We start from the raw sequence: 21,265 nt of genomic DNA on the forward strand, positions 1-21,265 counted from the left end.
GACGGGATGAGGAAGTACCATGTCGGTTGATTTCAGACCCCAAAAATGGATTTTTTCACAATTATTTAGAGTATTTAGTCTTGGAATAAAATTATTGTTATTGTTATTGTTGTGAAGATGTCTGATTAGAGACTCACTAAAATGATTTAACCAGGTCATTATCCATGGTCATCCCTTTGCTAATGTCCTTATTTTCAATTAAACAATTTGTCATATATTTTTCAGAACAGGTTAATATGTGGGGTCAACCGATAGCTGATATTTGGCACCAATATGCGTTTACAATAAAAAAAAATTTGAGATATTTAGAATTGGGAATATTACAAACTCCAACACAAAACTTTATTAAAATCTTTTTAGCAAATGCTTAATCAAAGGTGTTTTTTTATAATAAAGTCAAGTGAAAAATTAAATAAAAAAATTAAAAATTACATGGCTCCCTAAGGTTTTACAAAGTAAAAATTTCTCCCTTTCGGACACTTTCTTTGCATTTTTTAATTAATTAATTTGATCGACGATAATTAAAATAAAATGCCGGTACAGATAATACCCCGTCTCAGCTCAGTCAGTCCATCAGTCATATCAGCTGTTGGGTTTTATGTCATTTCTATGTCACAGAGAAGCTTCTGAGACCTGCAGATTCATCGCTACCTCTCCCGGGCAGCGCTGCTGTTCTGGGGCTTCCAGACGCTCAGGGGCCCCGCGGGGCCACCACCGACCTGGTGCTGCGGAGGGTTCGCCACCAGCAGCTCTCAGCTGAAGGGGAGAAACGAACCTCACGACCAGGAACCAAAGTGATCAAATCTGCTTCTGCGACGGCTCTGTCTGTCATCATCCCTGCAGGTAAACACTGATATGTGACGAAATGAACAAGGTTTAAAATGAGTCCTGTGATGTCACCTGAACGCCGTCTTTGTCTCCTCAGTGGAGCAACACGTCGCCTCCCCGCTGGCGAGCCCCATGTCTCCTCGCTCCCTGTCGTCCAACCCGTCCTCCCGTGACTCGTCTCCCAGCAGAGACTACTCTCCCATGGTCAACGTCCTGCACTCTCCGATCACCATCCACCGCTCGGGGAAGAAGTACGGCTTCACTCTGCGAGCCATCAGAGTCTACATGGGAGACAGTGACGTTTACAGCGTGCATCACATGGTCTGGGTGAGCGAGCCGAGCAAAAAATTGCCCAATTTAAACATTTCTGCCACAGTTATTAAGCTCGATTTCATACTGTCTGCTGCTTTTAGAGCTTTAACTTGCAGATAGAAGGTAGAAGGTAGATTTCCTGCAACAATTCCTGCAGTGCACTTTTTGAATTTGCATCAGAGTCTTCTGTCCTTTTGGCTCCCAACAAGGTTTGCCTGTCCAGTGCAACAGCTTTATCCGGGATGTTTGGGGTTAACCATGTCTCTGCAAAGATGTGTGCAGAGCAGTCTCCAGATTTCCGATTGCTGAGTGAGCCTTAATTGCATCTCATCCACTTTATTGTCCTTTGACAGGACATTAGTCAGAAGAAGTCTTGGTAGAGGAACAGCTATCGATCCAAGTCGGGGCAGCCTCGCCCTGATACTGGCTCTCCTCCCTCTCTTTGTGTGGTGCTTTCGGTTTTGTTTCTCCCCTCTGGTCTGACTGGCTGCTTGGCAAATACTCATGGGGATCCTCTCGCAGTCTGCTGCATTCAGTTCAAACTCCACACAGCTTTTCCCGATGCTGATAAATGCTTCTCTACCGTAGAAAAGTTGTGCTTCAGCAGAAGGGGCTGATGTGTCAAAAAATGAAAAAGTATAGCAAAAAATAACAAAAACGTAGCAAGGATTTGAGGAACTACAGGCTACTGCATCTACATGCGCTGCTGTCGCCATAGCAATAAATAGAAATAAACAGGGTTTCTGTGTAAAAACATGAATCTGTTTCATTAAGTCTTTTGTTGTTATCACAGCATGTGGAGGACGGAGGCCCTGCCCAGGAGGCCGGACTTAACGCTGGTGACCTCATCACGCACGTAAACGGGGAGTCGGTCCACGGTCTGGTTCATACGGAGGTGGTGGAGCTCATCCTGAAGGTGAGCACTGCCTACCTAACTTAGATATTTAATTAAAACCTTGAGCAAAGTGGTTTGATTTCTTTAAAAAACATCATAGGGAGAAAGCAGCAACAAACCTCACAAGACATGGCCCAAAAAAATTGCAAAAATTAGTGAAAAAAGTTGAAAGAAAATCACCAGAAAATTAATACAAAAAAAGTTAAATAAAACAAACAAAACAAAAAAAAATCAGAAAATGACTGTGCTGATACAAATATATTTGTTTCATATATTTTATTATTTTTTTCTGTAAAACAATTTTAAATAAAAAAAGTATTATAATTGTAACTCTTGGACTTGTATAATTTTCTAATAATCCTTCTATTTTAAAACCATTTTCACGCAATTTTCTTGTCACTATTAATTAATAAACTAATTTATATTTTTTCTATTTTAATTAATCTTAGTTTGTCTTTTAATGTATTTTTTAATTTATTCTTTTATTCTGTCTCAATGGGGTTTAATTCTATTAGTAATATTATTTCTGTGTTTACGGCTTTTATTCTTTTGTGGGTCGTTATCATTATTTTTGTTGTGCAAGTGTTTCTCTCTTATTTAATTCTACTTTAAATTTCATCTGGCCATAATTCCTTATCGGTATGTTGCCTCTGAAGGAAAACTTTTTCTTGCTTTTGCTTTGCCTTGTTTGTCAGAGCACTTTATAAACTCTTTGCTCAAGTTTCAAAGGGTCAAAGAGGCTGTGAAATGTGTCTCAACACAAGAAAATAAATATTTAATTTATATTTATTAAGGAGTTGAGACTTTCATAAGATGACTCACATAAAGTTTGCTTATGATATGATTGGATTCATAAATATATGTTTACAATCCACAGAGTGGAAACAAGGTGACGGTGACGACAACTCCGTTCGAGAACACGTCTATAAAAGTTGGTCCTGCCCGCAAGTCCAGCTATAAATCCAAGATGGCGCGGCGCAGCAAGAGGACCGGAGCCAAGGAGGGACAGGAGTGCGTTACTGCAAAATAGATGCATTTTATTACAAGAATACACAATGTTTTATGCCTCACATACCTTTACTCTCCTCACTTATTATTATTCTTTTGTCTTTTCAGGAAGAAGCGCAGCTCCCTGTTCCGAAAAATCACCAAACAGTCCAACCTGCTCCACACCAGCCGGAGTCTGTCCTCTTTAAATCGCTCTCTGTCCTCCGGAGACAGTCTGCCCGGCTCCCCGACACACAGCCTCTCCGCCCGCTCGCCCACTCAGACGTACCGCTCCTCTCTGGCTGAATCCCCGTACCTGGGTGAGTGTGGAAGGCCCACGTGTGTCGGCATTTTCTGATGGTCCTGAAAACAATCACTTAGTATAGATAATATATTTAAAAAATGGGAAATGGGGCGTATAACAGGCTCTGATATCCTCTTTAAAAGTGTAACTTCAAGAGATTCTGATGATCAGTGAGCCAACGAATGCAGCAATGCGCCAAAATATAAAAATCCAACCTGTTCCCATTCACAAGCGTCAAATACCACTGCTCTGTCTAACTTAATCAGTATTTCTTTCAAACTCGGTGCAGAAAAACTTAGTAGAGTAATTTGGCGCTGTTTGGGAGGAGATGGACAGTAATTAATGACAGTACGTCATTGCATCTCGCCGTTAAGGAGCTGGAACTGCCGACTTCACCTGGGTGTGGCGTTCCCATCGATACGGATCGGAGCCAGAGGCGATAAAAGCCCGTCTACTGCAGAATCATTTGACCCGGGTGTAAAAGCCTCTCACAGCATTACAGAAGCCAGATGTGTTAGTGGATTTTTTTGTGCAGTTTGAGTGAGGCAGAGGATAACTACTCACAAGAGGTCAGCAGAGAAGAATTTCGGGGGGCATTACATTCATCTTTAATTCATGTCTTTTATCTCACCGTTATCCCATTTTCTCTCTTCTGTTCTGATCCATCACACAGAAACAAAATGTTGAAATATATTGATGCGAACACAACTTTTATTTGCTGTCCTCAGGCACCTCCTCTCAGAGCAGCTCCCCCGCCTCCAGCACCCCAAACTCCCCCGCAGCCTCTCACCACATGAGGCCCAGCTCGCTGCACGGCCTTTCTCCCAAACTGCACCGCCAGTACCGCTCGGCGCGCTGCAAATCTGCCGGCAACATCCCTCTGTCCCCGCTGGCTCACACCCCCTCCCCCACCACCTCCTCTCCGCCGCCTCTCACCGGCCACACGGTCGGCAGCTCCAACACCACGCAGGTGTTCCCCGCCAAGCTGCACTCCTCGCCTCCTGTCGCACGCCCTCGTCCCAAAAGCGCGGAGCCACCCAGGTCCCCCCTGCTGCAGCGGGTGCAGTCGGCAGAGAAGTTAGGAGCGCCGATACTACCTTCCTCCTCGTCATCATCGTCGTCGCCCTCTCCTCTGACGGGCGGCGTGTCTTTACGTAAACACAGCCTGGAGGTGGCACACGGAGACTACAGGAGAGAGTCCTTCCACTGCGAGCACAGTCTGCAGAGTCTGCTGGAGATGGAAGGAGAGAACGGACCTGCTCCCCCATCTCCTTCATCGTCGTCCTCCCCCTCTCCCCCCATGGGAGGGGAGATCGGAGGCTTGAAGCCTGTGAGGAGGCTGGGGAGGCAGGAGTCGCCGCTCAGCCGCGACACTCTGCTCACAACAAGAGAGAAAGACACTCAGACCGCAGAGCTCAGCGGGGCGAAAACTGAGAGCGCCGCCGCTAAAGCTGAGTCCAAAACCGATGATAAAAAATTATCCACCGCTGCGGTTCTAAAGAGTACCGTGAGTCCAGCACCGGTTTCATCCACTGCAGAGGTCAAGCCGAGCCCGGGGGACAAACCTCAAAAAATGTCAAGTTCTGAGGTATCCAAGAGTAAACTCGGCGAGAAAAGCTCGACTCCCGTCACATCAAAGAGCCCGCAACAACAAGAAGCCAAGCATCAGAGCGTCCAGACGGACAGCGGACCTGCAGCTAAAGCTCCGGAGAAAACTGAGGAGAAAGTGAAAGGTGCTGCAGGTACAGAAAAAACAAACACGCAGAAAGCATCGTCCGCAGAGTCAAAACCACGTAAAGTCACTGAGACGGCGGAGAAAGGAAGCATCGATAAAGCAACCGAGATACCGAAAATCAAAGGACCTGCACCGCCGGTCCCCACGCAGGCTCAAATACACGCTGCAACTCATGCGCCCGCTGCTGCCAGATCCAAAACGGAGAAGGTATCACACCGTGTGGCCAAGGAGGAGCGGGCGCACCTGGAGGTCCTGGAGGAGTACCCCATGTCGCCCTCCTCTGCTGCAGCCTCGCCCTGTTCGAGCAAGTCTCGCCCGATGTCTCCGGGAGATAAAGCCAGCTTTGTCACCCAGCTCACGAGCGTCGCCAAGACGGTGCTGGGGCCAATGAAGGGATCACAAGAGGGCGCCAAGGTTAAAGACACCTCCAAGTCAAGCGAGGAGAAGCGAGGAAGCACAGCGGGAAAACCAGAGGCTTCGTCCGGAGGCGGGCGCAGAGGAGCTCCGACTGCGACCTCCGGCTCGGTCCAGTCTGATAAAAGTCGCAGCTCCAAGCATCACTCGTGATACGAAAGAGTCCGACTCTCCCATGTAATGCCTTTTACTGTAGCATCACACTGACATATCATGAATAACTGTGAACGGAGAGGAGACATAAATGCCTGAAGAAATAACACCAAATAGATGACATGTGACATGTAGACACACGAGATGTGAGCAGCAGCCATGTTGGTGCGCACATGGTATCGTAATGTAGGCCCGTGTATGTACTGTATGTTCAATGTGTTGTATATAGGAGAAAAAAATGTCTTAATGCATGTCTGTACATGGAAAATGAAAGAATATTTAAAAAGAAGTTGAAAAATATAAAGCAGACCTAAAGGTGGTGAACACTGTGAACAACTTTCAACTGGCAAACTGTGTAAACACGGAGGATTCTGTCTTAAATGGGCATTAAGTCGCATTTCGGATCAGCTCCAGTGCCATCGTTCAGTTCAGATCAAATTGTACTTCCTGTATTTGAAGAGTTAAGGTGTGTATCATGTAGTGAAGAATGCAACAAACAAACTAAAAACAGGACCAAGAGCCCAATCGCCAGAAAAATGTTGGTGTTTTAAGTTTCTGCAGAACACGTTGGTAAGTTATATGTAGCGGATTTGTTGAAACAACACTGAAGTTAACATGTGATTCAGTTTAGGCACAAATATCACTTGGTTACGGTTAGGAAAAGATCACGTTTGGGCTTAAAATACCTGTTTTTTTGTGGCACAGTCCCGGCTGGAAATGTAGTTATGTATTGGTAAAAAGAAAAAAAAACAACCGTTTATCATGTCACTATACTGAAAGGAAACACAGCATGGGTGGCTACAAAATGAATAGAAACCAATGTAAACACACTGACAAAGTGCTACAAAACATCCACATTTGGTGCCTAAAAACCAATGGAAATGCACTGAAATAGTCACTTCAAAGCGCCCATGATTGAAGCCTAAAAAGCCATTTGAAACCCTCTGACAGGCTGCTACAAAACATCCCGTTTGAAGTCTAAAAACTCAGTGGAAATACACCAACAAGTTGCTATGAAACATTAATGTTTGAAGCCTAAAAAGCCACCAGAAACACTGACAGGTTGCAGCAAAACATCCACTGGAATAAGCTGCAGGTTGCTGCAAAACACCCATGTTTGATGCCTTAAAAACAGATGGAAACACTGACAAATAGCTACAAAACACCCACATTTGAAACCTAAAAAGCCAACAAAAACACACCGACAGGTCGCTACAAAACGGCCATGTCTGAAGCCTATGAAGCTGATTGAAACACAGCAACGACTCACTAAAACACAACCAAGTTTTGTTATTTGTTGGTCTCAAATGGCGGTCTGCAACTGGGCAGACGTCGTCCCATCCATCATCCCCTCCACCTCCCAGCGACCGTCAGCTCACTTACTGCTAAGAAACGCTGATGTCATATATACGTACCGTATAAATGCACATATTCGTAGTTTGCAGAAACGTATCACACCGACACTTTCCTCTGGTGACTGGGCTGCTCAGAGACCAAAATGCTGGCGATGATGGATTTCGGTGAATCAGCTGTTGTGCTTCAGATGTGTTTAAGGGCTGAATTTGAGTGGAATAGAAAGAGGTAGATTAGATGAACTTGCACAGGGACACTATGCAATGTGCTAATAATACCACTTTTTGTTTTTTTGTTGTTTTTTTTGTTGGTGTCCCCAGTTTCTGAGTTTACACTGTGCTCCAGACAAGAAGAGAAGACAGAGGGAAAGGCTGCAATAAGCCGAGCAAATAGATTTTGTTTAAAACGTTTTCATTGATCGTAGTGAAATGTGCAATTATATATTAAAGGTTATTAAGTGAAAACACTAGGGATGCACCGATAACGACATCAATGTTTAAGACAAAAATTTGTGCGGTATCTGATGCTTTTTTTTTCTTTTTCCTTCTTTTGTGCAGAAATTACTATATCCCCCAAAAAAGCCAGACCACAAATAATCAACACAGCATTCAGTCTGCCAAAAAATAGATGAAAAACAGATAAATATTGGCTACAATCATCCATGAATGTTATCTTATTTACCAGTAGGATGGCAGTCAACAAGGCAAATAATGTTCAATACCTGTGGAGGAAAAAAAATGACTGAAGTATCAATACGTAAATAAATACATGTATAAAAAAAATACAGGAATAAATAATTAAATAAATACATAAAAACATACTGGAAAGAAGAACCACATTTGGAAATAAATGTATAGAAAGGAATAAATAAATAAATACAAAAAAATCAATAAATCTACAAGTAAATATACAAAAATAAAATCTAAAAATTTTGAAAAAATGGAAATAAATAGATAAATTCATACATAAATACAGAAAAGTTAATGATAAAGCAGGACATAAATAAATATATGTTTTGTTCTTTCTCATTTTTTAAATGATTTTTGTCTGCATCTATTTTTTTAATTTTTTTTTTTTCTGTATTTATTTATTTAGATTTTTCTACATTGATTTATTTATTGATACTTTTGTCATTTTTTGTCCTCCATAGAAAGCAATGACCGGCTGTTAAATCGGTGCATCCTTAGAATACTGTGGATGTTCAGACTCTTTTTAGGGAATAAAGTGTGTAAAGAAAACATTAAGAAAGTCGCACTTATAAGAGAGTAGGCTAGAAACGCTCTTTCACTCACTCTTTTCTATTTAAATGCAGACGTATATTGTGTAACTTTAGGTGTGATGGAAAGTGCCAGTCTTTTTATTTAGGGATGTGATTTATTTTGTTTTTGTTTACACTTAAATGTATGATAATATGCAATCCAACAGTGCCCAGTTTCATAAAATGGAGCATCCTTATCAGTGATTCAGTAGTCGACAAAGTCAGGAGTGCAGCTGCTGAGGTCTCGTTTGTTCCACAGAAAAATGATGTTGATAGTTTCGGCTCAGACTTGTGTCAGACTGCCACCTTGTGGTCGACGTCACATCACACCAAAAGTCCTAAAGTATAAAGAAAAACAGGTGTACATTTCATACATTAATTCGGATGCACATTTAAATCAATTTTCAGTCAGAGCTTAAAAAAATCTTGATTTTATCCGTTAGGATGTAGAGGTCAGCAGACATCAACCCGATATTTTAATCTGTGTTTTTTTTTGTGTAACGTGAAAAAAAAATTGCACTTTATTTTGTGTCAAATGTTTTTATTTACTGCTCTTGTATATTTATTTAAGTATTTTTCTATTTGTTCTATTTATTATTAAACTTTTTTATTTATTTATTCTGACGTTTTTACATGTCATCGTAAGTTAGTGAATTTCTGCTTTGCTACTAAAATTAGTGATTTATACATTTTACATTTAGAACGAGAAATCGACCCAATCTGTGGCTACCCTGTCGTGTGCGGTTTCATCCCATGTGTCTGACGTTGTGATATTGCTGTCATGTCCATCTTTGTCCAAGTTTTTGACTTTTTTTTTTTACAGCAACAACTCGCGATCTGACTGTTGTTGTCCGTTACATTGCTGCGTATTAATTAGCCACTGTTGTGAAAAAACAATGCAAAAAAAAGCCTATAGTGCAGAAATGTAATAAAATGCAGAGAAACTCCTCAATGTGTCTGATTTATTGAGAAAAAATAACATGATCAGTATAAAGTGGCACATAGTAAGTGCAGTTATATTATCACTTCACTTTCATATACTTTTACTTACAGCAGTTTACACTTCTGTATGTTTATACATATTCATACTTTATGTATTTTTATTATCCTTATTTTAATTAGCAGTATTTTATGTTTAGATTCCTATTTTGTTTTTACTTCCTTTTTTAAACATATTTAATAAGCATCACTGGAGGGATCCTGAGACATTAGATTTTTATTGACAATGACCGCATCTCTGCAATTGTTGTTGCATATGATAAATAAAAAGTGGTAAAAAGAAATATTCAGATCTCTTAAGTAGTTTAAAAAATACTAAAATGAAAAAAAGAAATTCTTGAAGAAAATAGAAATAAGAAGTATGTAAAAAAAATATAAATTGTAAAGTATGTGCATTATGCTGAAATGTTTAACATTATTATGTGAAATATATATTATGCTACAATGTTTAATACTAGTATGTAAAATATTTATAAATATAAAAATATGTTTGATGCTATGTGTAGCATAAAACACATAAAATGTTTAAAAATGATGAAGAAGAAAAAAAGTGTGAATTATTTTACTTAATGTACCAAAAAGTAAAAGTACTCATTTTACAGAATATAGCACATTTCAAGGCACCCAAGGCCACAAAAATAAGGTAACCAATAAAAGGAATTTTTTAAAAAAAAATAAGATGGAGCTCATTTTAATGACTTTATGTGCTTATTACAGCAAAATTGCTAAGTGCTAAATTGCACAGAAAGTACAAACGTGCAATATTTGAAATGAAAAAAAATGAAAAACTCAAGTAAAGTACAAGTACAATAAATGAGTTGCCTTAATGGCAGTACTTCGGTAAATGTACAACTTTTTGTTTACTTTCCACCGATATAAATAAACAAACAAACATAAATAAACTTTAACGTCCAGACGGATAATCGGAGGCTCGCTGTGATTGGTCCGCTGTCAGCCAATCAGAGCGGAGCCTCCACGTAACCAGCATAAACAGGAAGTGAGCGTAAATCCAGTGTTTGGCTTCAGGAGGAAACAGAGTGAAGTTTCTCCGATAAAAACAAACCGAAACAGACGAGCAGCTCCTCTGAACTTCACATGATGATTTATTCTACCTAAAGACGAGATGACGAAGCCCGAATAAAGGTAAAACACTACTTTTCATGCTTAAATCATTCATTAAAGTCGGACTCTGAGGTCGAAAGAGTTAAACATGAACGCGGATAAATTTCCTAAAACCTTTTCAAATCTCCAGTTATGTTTCATTTGTAGTATCTCATATTTGTGGTTATAAACGTACTGTTTGTTTTTGCTTTTATAGTTTTATTAATATTTGTGACCGTATCTCACATATCGTGTCGATAACAAGTGGTGTAATGTAACTAAGTACATTTACTCAAGTACTCTCCTTAAATACAAATCTCAGGTACTTGTATTTTCATTGTACTTGACTTTTATGTCGCTTTACATTTGTAAGGGACTGTTCTTTATTTAACAGGTGAGGAGGCGGTGTGACTTCGTTTTGTGTTTTTTTTGTTGTTGTTTTGTTTTTGTTTTTTTTCTTCCCTAAAACTGCAGATATTTCACCCCGGATGATTTTGGGTAAATGTGTCGTTATTGGGTATTAAAAAATGCAATGTTTGAAAGTTAAAAGTTGACGATAATATTCTGGGGTTGTAAAATCAAATTTAAAAAAGCCACATTTTTCACCCGTGACGTGACGCTGGTGTTGGTTAGTTCATGCAAATGGTTAATTTTTTGGCCAGCGGGTTTCAGTGTTTGGAAGGTGACTTTGGAAATGTAATAGGTTACAGATTACCAATGAGTAGTGTTGTAGTTAAGGCCATACCAACCAAGACTCGACTGATATACATAAATATATGTTTGTTTATTTATGGCTTCATGCAGGCTTGCCAGCTGAAATCATGTAATGTTTGAAAAGCAGTGGGTGCAAGACATTTATTTTATTTTATTTATTATTAGGAGTCCTTAAAAAGTCACCATAAAGTTTTTAAATTTTGTCCATAAGTTGCAATTTTTGGTTCCACAGAGCTTTCATGCCGTCGTGTGTTTAAAGTTATTCGCACCTGAACCTGCCAAAACAGTAAAATGCTACTTACACACTGATGCATCAGTATTAACCATCTAACAAAGTCCCATTTTTCTGTAGAATTAGCACTTTTACTGTTGAAACGCTCCATAAAGTATCATTTTTGACACAGGACCTTGAGTATTTTTACAGTTTTGCATTAATATTTTTACTGGATGAAATGTAGCTGCACATACTGTATCAGTGAGTGTGTGACTGCTGCGCGTCGCAGGCGTCTGAATCAAACTGTGATGTTTTGGAGGCAGCAGCCAAATGTGGTTAAAGATAGAAAACCAGCAGCAGCTAAATGAACATATCTGAAATTCCTGGAGTCACAGGACGAGGTCACATGTTTCCCTCTTTACTTACAGTCATGGAGAATCATTGACTTTTCTGTGGTTAACTTCAACATCAGATCCAGGCAGAAGTGTTTTCAGAAAAAAAGGAAAGTTACTGAGCGTGGCTGCATCATCCCTCGGGGGCTTTTGACCGTGGATGGATCACTGAACCCATCCATCCAGCCTTCACCTGCAAACTGTCACTCAAATTACCACGAGAAGAGATTCAAAAACACCACAAGGAGATGCAAAGGAACTGAAAGAGACACAAAATAACCACGAAAAACAAGCAAAACAACCATCAAGAGACGCAGAATGAATACAAAGTGACAGAAAACGACCAAAAAGAGACCAGAAATGACCTCACAGAGACACAAAATAACCTCAAAGACATACAAAATACCACGAAGGGATGCAAAGGAACTGAAAGAGACACAAAATAACCAAAAAAAGCTCAAAATTACCTCTAAGAGACATAAAGTCGTCTTAAGAGAGTCAAAATAACCCCAAATGCACACAAAATTACCAGAGAGGCACAAAATAAGTATAAAAAAAAGAAGGTAAAATGACCTCGCAGATACTTAAAATGACCTCAAAAACACACAATTAAACCACGAAAAGTCAAAAAACGACTACAAAGACACAAAAAAACACACTAGATTTACTGCAAAGACACAAAAACCCCAAAAAGATACATAATGACGAGAAAGAGATGCAAAACAAACAGAAGAGTTAACACCAGTGCCGGAGAGGTGCTGGGACCTTTTAAATATTTGTCCCCAGGAGCTCGGTGTCTCCTGTAGTCCTCCTGTCCTCGTGTCACGTGTATATAACGCTGTTCAAACGTTACATATACGTGACGCGTGCTCTCTCGGTGTTTTCTCAGTGTGCTCGCAGGCTGCGATGGATTTCAGGAGCCCCTCCTGTCCGGGTCGTCGTTATGAATCCTAACCGCTCCTCGGCGCGCCGCGACGGTCAGTCTCCCACAGGTGACCTGATGGACGACTGGCTCCTCCTCTCCTCTGACACTGCCGGGCCTCGGCGACAGGAAGTGAGGAGGGAAGAGCAGGAGACGGAGGACAGGGGACAACTCAAGTCCAGGTTGATCTCAGCCTGGAACAGCGTCAAATATGGTCCGTACTGATAGATTTCATATTGCTGCCGTGAGTTCAGATCTGGTTATTTTCTTCAGATTTATGAGATAAAACTGTTTGTCTTTCAGGCTGGTCTTTGAAGCAGAAATCCAAATTTAAGAAGAGCTCTCCTGTCGTCATGCTGGGACAATCCTACGAGCTCAAGGATCACGGTGAGGCCGTCACGCCTGCTGAGCTCTCTTTCAGGTGATCTAAAAAACACGGAGGAGTTTTAACTCCTGTCTCTGTTTCAGAGGAGAGGGAGCGTTTCCGGCGCTCCTTCACGTCTCTCCTGTGGCTGACGTACCGACGGGGTTTCCCTCCGCTGCCGGGCGGCTCCCTGACCACCGACGGCGGCTGGGGTTGTGTTTTACGCTCGGGGCAGATGCTGCTGGCTCAGGGACTGCTCCTGCACCTGATGCCTCCAGGTGAGGACACACGGGACACTACGACGTCACCTGTTCAACGTCCAAACTGAATATTAACAGATACAGTCAGATACTGTCCCCTGTGTTTGGACATCTGAAGCAGCGATACTCAAACGGGCCCCCATTTGAGTGCAGGGTGGCCCCCCAAACATTTTCTTAACTGACAGTAAAAATAAAGTGATTTACACTGGGAACTGTTTTTGTACTTTTAGTTTACGTAAGGTGGCAGAGTTTATAAAACAACAGCAAAACAGAGTGTCAGTGGAGGATTCCCCCAAATGTCCTAAAATCCTAAAAACATCCTTAAATCCAAAAATGTCCTAAAATCTGAGCAGTGTCCAAAATCCTAAAGAATATGTCCTAAACCTAAGAAATGTCCTTAAATTCTACAAACCTCGCAAATTCCGACATTTCTGATTATTATGATTATTTCAACCGATACCGATAAACCGATAATTTCCAGCTTCTCGTGTCCGATAAGATACCGATAACCGATTCTTTCCTCTTGTTTGTTTTTCATTACCTGAGGGTATGAACGGCTGAGATGTGGTGAGAACAGATGAATTTAATTTGTGAGTTTTTATTAAAAAAAAAAAACATTTTCGAAAAAAAGCTGGAAAATCACATTTTTGTAAAAGAAACTCATTTTCGAGAGCAAAATCAATTTCATTTTTACATTTTTGTTTTTTTTCTTCCTTTTTATTATCGGTTCTGTTTATCGGCCAAAAAATGTATTATCGGAATTATCGGTATGACGTCATAAGTTTCATTATCCGAACATTTTCGTGCATCCCTAATTATCATTATCATTTCACTCATTTTACTTCATCTCTGCATCATTTTCAGGTTGGACTTGGTCTGCGAGCCAACGTGTGGTCAAAGACGACATGGACCTGCTCCTGATCCGGCCCACAGACTCTGCAGAACCTGGACTGGATTCAAAGGAAGTGCCGAATAAGAGGAGCCGAAAACTGAGCCTGGGCTCCCTCCTGGACAGACCCATGGAGGCCACACACAGGAGGGTGGTGTCGTGGTTCACGGACCATCCTTCAGCCCCGTTTGGGATCCACCAGCTGGTGGATTTGGGGAAAAGCTCAGGGAAGAAGGCCGGGGACTGGTACGGACCCTCCATCGCGGCACATATCCTCCGGTGAGACCCAAAGTCAAAAAAATCCAATAAAAGCGTCACCAGCTTTAACGGAGAACCTGTAAGATCCTGCAGTTAATCTCATTTCAGGAGAGCTGTGGCGGCTTCAGCAGATCTGCCCAATCTGGTCGTGTATGTGGCACAGGACTGCACCGGTGAGTCCTGTCGTCATCACTGAGTTTATTAAGTGATAAGAGGACAGATGCTTTTAAGTGAGGATTTCTGTTATCTGTTGGTAGTAGACTTTGAGAGGTTGCACAGAAGTTTCCGGGTCCACTGAGAAAGTAACTCCATGGAGGGTCGATCACAGATCCTCTGCCGAAAGACTTAGTTTCCTACAATTCCAGGTGGAGTAAAGAAAAGTGTCCTCAAATGGGACATTTAAGTTTGTTTCTGAAATACACAGTGAAGAAACAAAATCTTGATTTCGGTCTGAGTTTTAGAGACGAGAGAGAGTCTGTGCCTGAATCTGCTGTTATGCTCCGTGTGTTTGGTGGCGGCCGATACAAAAATGCAAAAGTGCAGTCTGTAGTTTGATTAGCAACCCCGAGAGCCAGCGAGACACAGCTGAAAGACATGTCTTCGGACGGTGTTTTGCTGGGATGCAGGGGTATTTCCAGGCTCTGGTTAGATGGAGGGATGTTTTCCACAGTTCACCTTCTACCCACAGTTTTGATACAAAAATCGGCGAAATAGCCCTTTAAAAGTCGCTCAAAAAGAAAGTTTGTTCGCCTATTTAACCACTTATTTGTTCTGTCCTCTAAAGGGCATAATGGACGCAGATGTGCTTAAAACAGTCAGCTCCCCAAACTCACCTCTCCCCTCTGCTTACGCTTCCATACGGCAGCTGCAAAGCTCATCTATGTCGAAAAGAAAAGCAGATTTGTAGATGTGACTGGCTGTCGGGCACTGAAATTTAGTTTTCGAGCCAAACTGAAAGAGTAATTGAAGCGTGTGGACATGTCTTTGTGTGTGTGTTTCCTCCGTGTGTCCAGTCTACTTGGAGGATGTGAGGAGGTTGTGTGAGCGTCCTCGTCCTCAGTCCTGGAAGTCCGTCATCATCCTGGTTCCTGTGCGACTCGGAGGACAAGATCTCAACCAATCCTACATCACATGTGTCAAAGTAAACTAACAATATTTAACACGTTTACTCCAGGTTGCAATCTTTAACCCTTAGGGACTGTTTGGCACATTTTTCAAACGCACTTTTCATTTTTCATCTTTTTGATAATTTTGGCTGTGCTCATGCACATGGCGTACATTTTGGCAAGAACGCACATTTTTGTTTAATCTTGAAATTTGATCAATTTTACTATTTTCCACCTGATGACGTCATTTTTATCATATTTGGCATATGGAGAAAATATATGCTGTTTCCACGAGGTGCACTGTCACAGTCAGTGTAGGTGCAAATCACTGACTTATCCCAGACTGTGAGTATCGAAAAAAAAACTACTTTGCAGGTAGTATATTGAAAATAATGCATTTTTTTGTTTGGTTTTTTTTTTTCATCTAAAAACATCAAGACATCATTACGAAAACCAGGCATTTGAAGGGTTAAAAATCTGAAAATTAACAAATATTTGATATTTTATGATGAGGACAAATGTTGTTTTTAAAATGAAGTCAGTGAAAGCAGAAAATAATATTGATGTACAATATTTTTTCAAGCTTTATGTTGAAAAGCGCATTTTGTGTGCAGATATGAATGTGAGTATTTGACACTGCACAAAAAATAATAATGTATAATAATCAATGCTGCTGCTAGTTACTGACATATACTCGGCTGTGATCACTTAAAAAAATCTACTTTGCATGGAGTATATTGAAAATAATTATTTTTTTGTTTTTTCATCTAAAAGCATAGTGTCATTACAACAAAAAGCTGACATTTAAATGGTTCAAATTCAGAAAATCAATGTATATTTGACATTTTTGATTAGGACTGATTTTTATAGCTTGATTTTGAAAAGTGCATTTTGTGCACAGAGTAATACAAGTGTGTATGTAATGTTAAAGTGGGCCCTAAGGGTTAAAACAAGGTAGTTTATTGGGAGATATTTAGCGGCAGTGGCTCTGGGTGTTGGGCCTTTGTGGAGGATTCAGTGAGTTTCCAGCTGAAGTTAAACAGCTACACTTCGGTTTATTTGAAAGAAACTCGTGACAGTGTTTTCTCTGCTCCAAAACAACATCGTGTGTCCTGCAGGTACAACAAACGACAAACCCGATTCCTCTGTCTCTCCCACAGAAACTCTTGGCGTTACGGTGCTGCATCGGGATCATCGGAGGCAAACCGAAGCACTCTCTGTTCTTCGTCGGCTTCCAGGGTACGTGCAGGACAGAGTTCGTCAAAATCTTCGCTCTCAGCTGTTTGATACCACTCATTTCACTTTATTTTCTTTATTCTGGCTCTGCTGTGTGAAAGATGAGCACCTGCTGTACTTGGACCCTCATTACTGTCAGCCCACAGTGGATATCACGAAGGAGAACTTTCCCCTGGAGGTATGAGGAAGTCACATTTCTCTTCTTCTTTTCGCTTTTGGTTCTGTTTCCTCTCTGTGACCGCTGAGCTGCTCTGTCAGGCTGAGTCCAAGTGGTTCAACTATAAAAGTGTAACATTTTTAGGTATGTATTTAAAATACATATATATTTTTTATACATAAAGTTGAACTAAAAAGCCTGCATTCACAAGAATTGCACACTTTTTTGGGAGCTTACCTGCGAAGGCCAACAAGGGCAAACATGCTGCATATACAGAAACGCGCTGCTTATAGGAAAACAAATGCAAAAGGAAAACGCTGCAAAAACAGAAACCTGCTTCAAATACAGAAACTCTGCATATACGAAAACACATGCAGAAATTAAAAGCTGCATATCCACTCACACAGCGGAAGAGCTCCAGCTTTTGCATTTGCTTTTGTTTATGCAGCACGATTTCCCTTGTCGGTCACCGTATTTACCTGCACAAACGAGACAAAAAAAGACCGTAATCCTCAAAACACCTGCAGAGAGTGAAGTGTTTGTCCACTTGCACTGCCAAGCAAGTAGCTTCTTGGTGCACCTGTACTATTTTCACATTAAAATTAGATCAAATTCATACATTTGGAGCAAAAAGTCTCAAAGATCAGCGCTAAAAGCGCACAGTTACAGTGAAATTTAATCGTCTTCAGAGATTTGTTGGTAACTGAAGCAAATTCAAAATAGGTGTCAAACTCAGCTTTTATAAAATCCACAACAGACCTTACAGGAATATTCTTCTCTGAATCTAGAAAATCTTTTTTTTCTGATGATTGTTCTTTTTTTTCGCTTACAGTCGTTTCACTGTAAATATCCCAGGAAGATGGCTTTCTCCCGCATGGACCCCAGCTGCACCATCGGCTTCTACGCTAAAGGCCAAAGGACTTTGAGTCTCTGTGTGCAGCTGTTAGTGAGGTATGTTATCGCGGTGTTTGGCTTGTTAACCCTTTCAAATCAGAGCAAATTAGCTTGATTTTTTTCAAATACTTGGAAAGAAGCCAACAAGCAGCTTTACAGGAAATGACCCAAAAGAAATTAGTAAAAAAAAGAAAATGACCTGAAATTAGAAAAAAAGGAAAAGAAAAATAACAAAAATAGTAAATTCACTGAAAAATATATTTTTATATGTCTTATATATATTTCTTTCCTAATTTTATGTAAAAATATATAATTATAATAATTATGAATTTAATTTTCTTGGTATTTTTTCTAGTTATTTAATATTTTTGTAACAATTCTCTCCGTTTTAAAGCCAATTCTCAGGTCATTTTACGGCCATCTTTATTTATTTATTTATTTTTTTGCAATTTGATTTCATGCCATTTGCCTTTTCTTCCAAACAACAATCAAAACAACTGTGAAAGGCGCCCAAATGCAGCAAAAAAAAAACTAGTGTCGATCCAGGTTTCAAAGGGTTAAAATGCTGCTGTGGAGCTTGAATTCATTTTGTTGCAAACGTAAAGCTAGAAGCAGAAGTCACCTAAAATGGTGAAGAGAAGATTATTTCAATTATTCAGACTTTATTTTTATAGCACTTCTCATACGAAACTGTCACACAAAGTGCTTTATACAATAAAACCAGAGCCGAGTCAGCACACGTGCAGCTGAGTTTTGTAATATTTGTAACTGAGAAATACTTTTCTTAGGACGACCAGAAACATGACAATATTAAACTCTGCAGTTAATGAAAGCATGCGTTAGTGTCTCTGTATCGGCTCGAGAGAGAGAGAAACGGTTGCACTCTCACGATGTTCTTAAGATGATAAAATGCTGTTTTAGTTACGTTTCTACGTTTCTACGTTTCTGTGCTTCAAAATAAATGCAACTCTTTTTTATTCTTTGAAAAGGTTTCAGTGCCGGTGTTTGTAGGTTTAAAATCAGTTTCTCTCTCTGAGCTTCAGGGCCAAAAATTAGGACTTCAGTTTGTCCTGGTCGAGCTGAAGAAAGTTAAGAAAGTTTGCTGCCGTCAATGAATTTAAATCTAAAATACTGTTTAAAAAAGAGCATCGATTGGCGACAATGTACATTACATTTTTTTTCTTGAACTTTTTTTTCCATTTTCACAAAAAGGAACATTCCTTGACATAGGACTTTTTTTTATAAAATTCTAATAATAATAAAAAAAATAATGATAATTTTTATAAATAATAATAATTAATTAAATGATAATAACAGTTTAAGTTAAAAAAAAAAAAAAAAAAAAAAACTACCCAAAAACATACAAAATGCCAACAGTAAAAAATAAATAAATAAGTTCATCCATTTTCACAAAAAGGAACATTCACTGACATATGAAATTATAATAATAATAAAAATAGAAAGATGATAATAATCACTTAAATAATAATAACAGTTTATGGTTAGAAAAAAAATAATAATAATTTTTTAAAAATCACACATTTTTTACAAAAAGACACATTTTCCACAAAGCAGAGTCAGTCATATTGAGACTGTACATTGCATTTATTGCATTATTGCTCTGTCTCTCGTAGGCTCTGTCCACGTCTGCAGGGACGTACCCCATGTTTATATTTGCAGAAGGAAAAAGTCAGGAGGAAGAGGAGGAGGAGGAGGAGGAGGAGGAAACCAATGCGCCCACAAATAATCTGACTTACATCCAGAGGAAGAACGAACGGAGGAGAGTCGACAGTCTGGACGAGTTTGTTCTGTTATGAACAAAAGACGATCGAATCTGTCCTGAGGCGCGGACAGGGATCAATTATTAAACATTTACGAGACGGTTACTGTGTGGCAACTACTGATCGACCCCACGTCCACAAACAATAAGCTGAAGGGAGAAATAAAGTAGCCAGGTATCAACTATGACACTAATATAGTTTTTATTACTGTTTTGTGCTCATCTGTAATTTTATTTATTGTTTTAAGAGAAAATTTTAAATTAATATTATTCAATCAAATTAAAAATGAAGGTTTTTTTCTATTTGATCATCTCATTTAATCTATTTAAAATAATATAAATAGAAATTATAATGAATTTCTGCCGCGGACAAACTTGCGTCACTATGAGATCAGCAGTTTGTCCCTTTTTTTCATGTCATGTGACCGGATGTGCCGCCTTTGAATGGATTAGAAAATTGGATTTCTGTTAACATGTGACTCAGAACGTGACTTCACTGAAGAAGAAGTCACATGTGGTGAATAAACTCTCCTACAGAGAACAAATGTACTGACAATATTCTCGTGAGCTGGATATTTCATGCTGTCTTTTATCTGAATAAACTGTTTCTCAACAAGAAAGACGAAAAAACTGATTTTAATTTGATTTATTTCAAACACAAACATTTCAAACATTGTTGTAGCTCCTCATTAACCCTTTGAAACCTGGAGTGACATAATTTTCCTTGTGTTGCTTTCGGGCGCCTTTCACAAAGTATTTAAACACGAAGCAAACTGGTCAAAACATGAGGAAAAGGCAATGAGCACATTTTGTCCCTTTTTTTTTTTAAATAAGGGACAAAATGTAAAATTATGGAAAAGAATTAAAATATATATTATTAAGCATTTTCCCAGGTAATTTCCAGTTTTTTAAATTTATTTTTAACTTATTTTCAGGTAATTTTCTTTCTATTTTTCTTTCTACTTTTTATTACTTTTTTTTCAAATTTTTGAGTAATTTCTTCTTCTTTCTCTCATTGCTCATTGCTTTCTAGTCATGTTATTGAAAGAAATCAGTTTTTTTGATATACATAAACTGACAGAATCTAATCTTTTTGTAGACATAAATACGATTTATTTCCATGTTTATTTCAACATTTATTCATTTATTTATTGTTTTATTTCATATATTTCATTTTATATATTTATTTCTGTATATATTCATAGATTTATTTACTAATATATTGCTATATTTATTTTAACAATAATTTATTTATTTGTTTATTTATTGAAATTTAAATCATTCTTTGTTTTTAAGATTTTTATCAACAGTGACTGCTGCTATAATTGTACTTGTTAATAAATGACTTGAAACTTACATCTTTAGGGACAAAACAAGTATTTTGAGAAAGGCTTTTGGGGAAAAAAAATTCTTTTATTCATTTCGGTATTTCTTTATTCCTGTGTTTACTTATACATTTATGTATGTAACATTTATTCTTTTATTTATCTATTTTTCTGTATTTATTCATTATTTATTCCTGCATTTATTAATATATTTCTTCATTTATTCTTCTTTTTATTTATTCTTTATTTATTTAAGTCATTTTTGTCCTAGATTTTTATTAACAACTGCCTCTATAATTATTGTGCAGTAAATAATTTGAAACTTGAGACTTTTCAGGCACAAAACAAGTATGTTGAGTAAGTCATCTTGGCTTTTGGAAAAAAAATTTGATTCATTTATTTATTTCTGTATTTA

At 38.9% G+C, this 21,265-nt stretch overlaps 1 protein-coding gene and 1 pseudogene across 4 annotated transcripts in view; both read left to right on the forward strand.

The window, feature by feature from the left end:
• Nucleotides 1-7,760, forward strand: part of LOC121956177 (microtubule-associated serine/threonine-protein kinase 1-like) — a 59,845-nt gene extending 52,085 nt beyond the window's left edge. For all 4 annotated transcript variants that reach the window (XM_042504303.1, XM_042504304.1, XM_042504305.1 and 1 more), the window contains 6 exons: nt 619-843; nt 926-1,155; nt 1,934-2,056; nt 2,913-3,046; nt 3,152-3,342; nt 4,055-7,760. In XM_042504303.1, coding sequence (XP_042360237.1) covers nt 619-843; nt 926-1,155; nt 1,934-2,056; nt 2,913-3,046; nt 3,152-3,342; nt 4,055-5,628 — 2,477 coding nt within the window. In that variant the 3' untranslated portion in view covers nt 5,629-7,760. The remainder of the gene's footprint in view (nt 1-618; nt 844-925; nt 1,156-1,933; nt 2,057-2,912; nt 3,047-3,151; nt 3,343-4,054) is intronic.
• Nucleotides 7,761-10,246: 2,486 nt separating this feature from the next.
• LOC121957187 lies at nt 10,247-19,800 on the forward strand (annotated as a pseudogene).
• Nucleotides 19,801-21,265: the final 1,465 nt, after the last annotated feature.

This window comes from Plectropomus leopardus, chromosome 17 (assembly GCF_008729295.1).
Source record: "Plectropomus leopardus isolate mb chromosome 17, YSFRI_Pleo_2.0, whole genome shotgun sequence".
Taxonomy (NCBI): Eukaryota; Metazoa; Chordata; class Actinopteri; order Perciformes; family Serranidae; genus Plectropomus; species Plectropomus leopardus.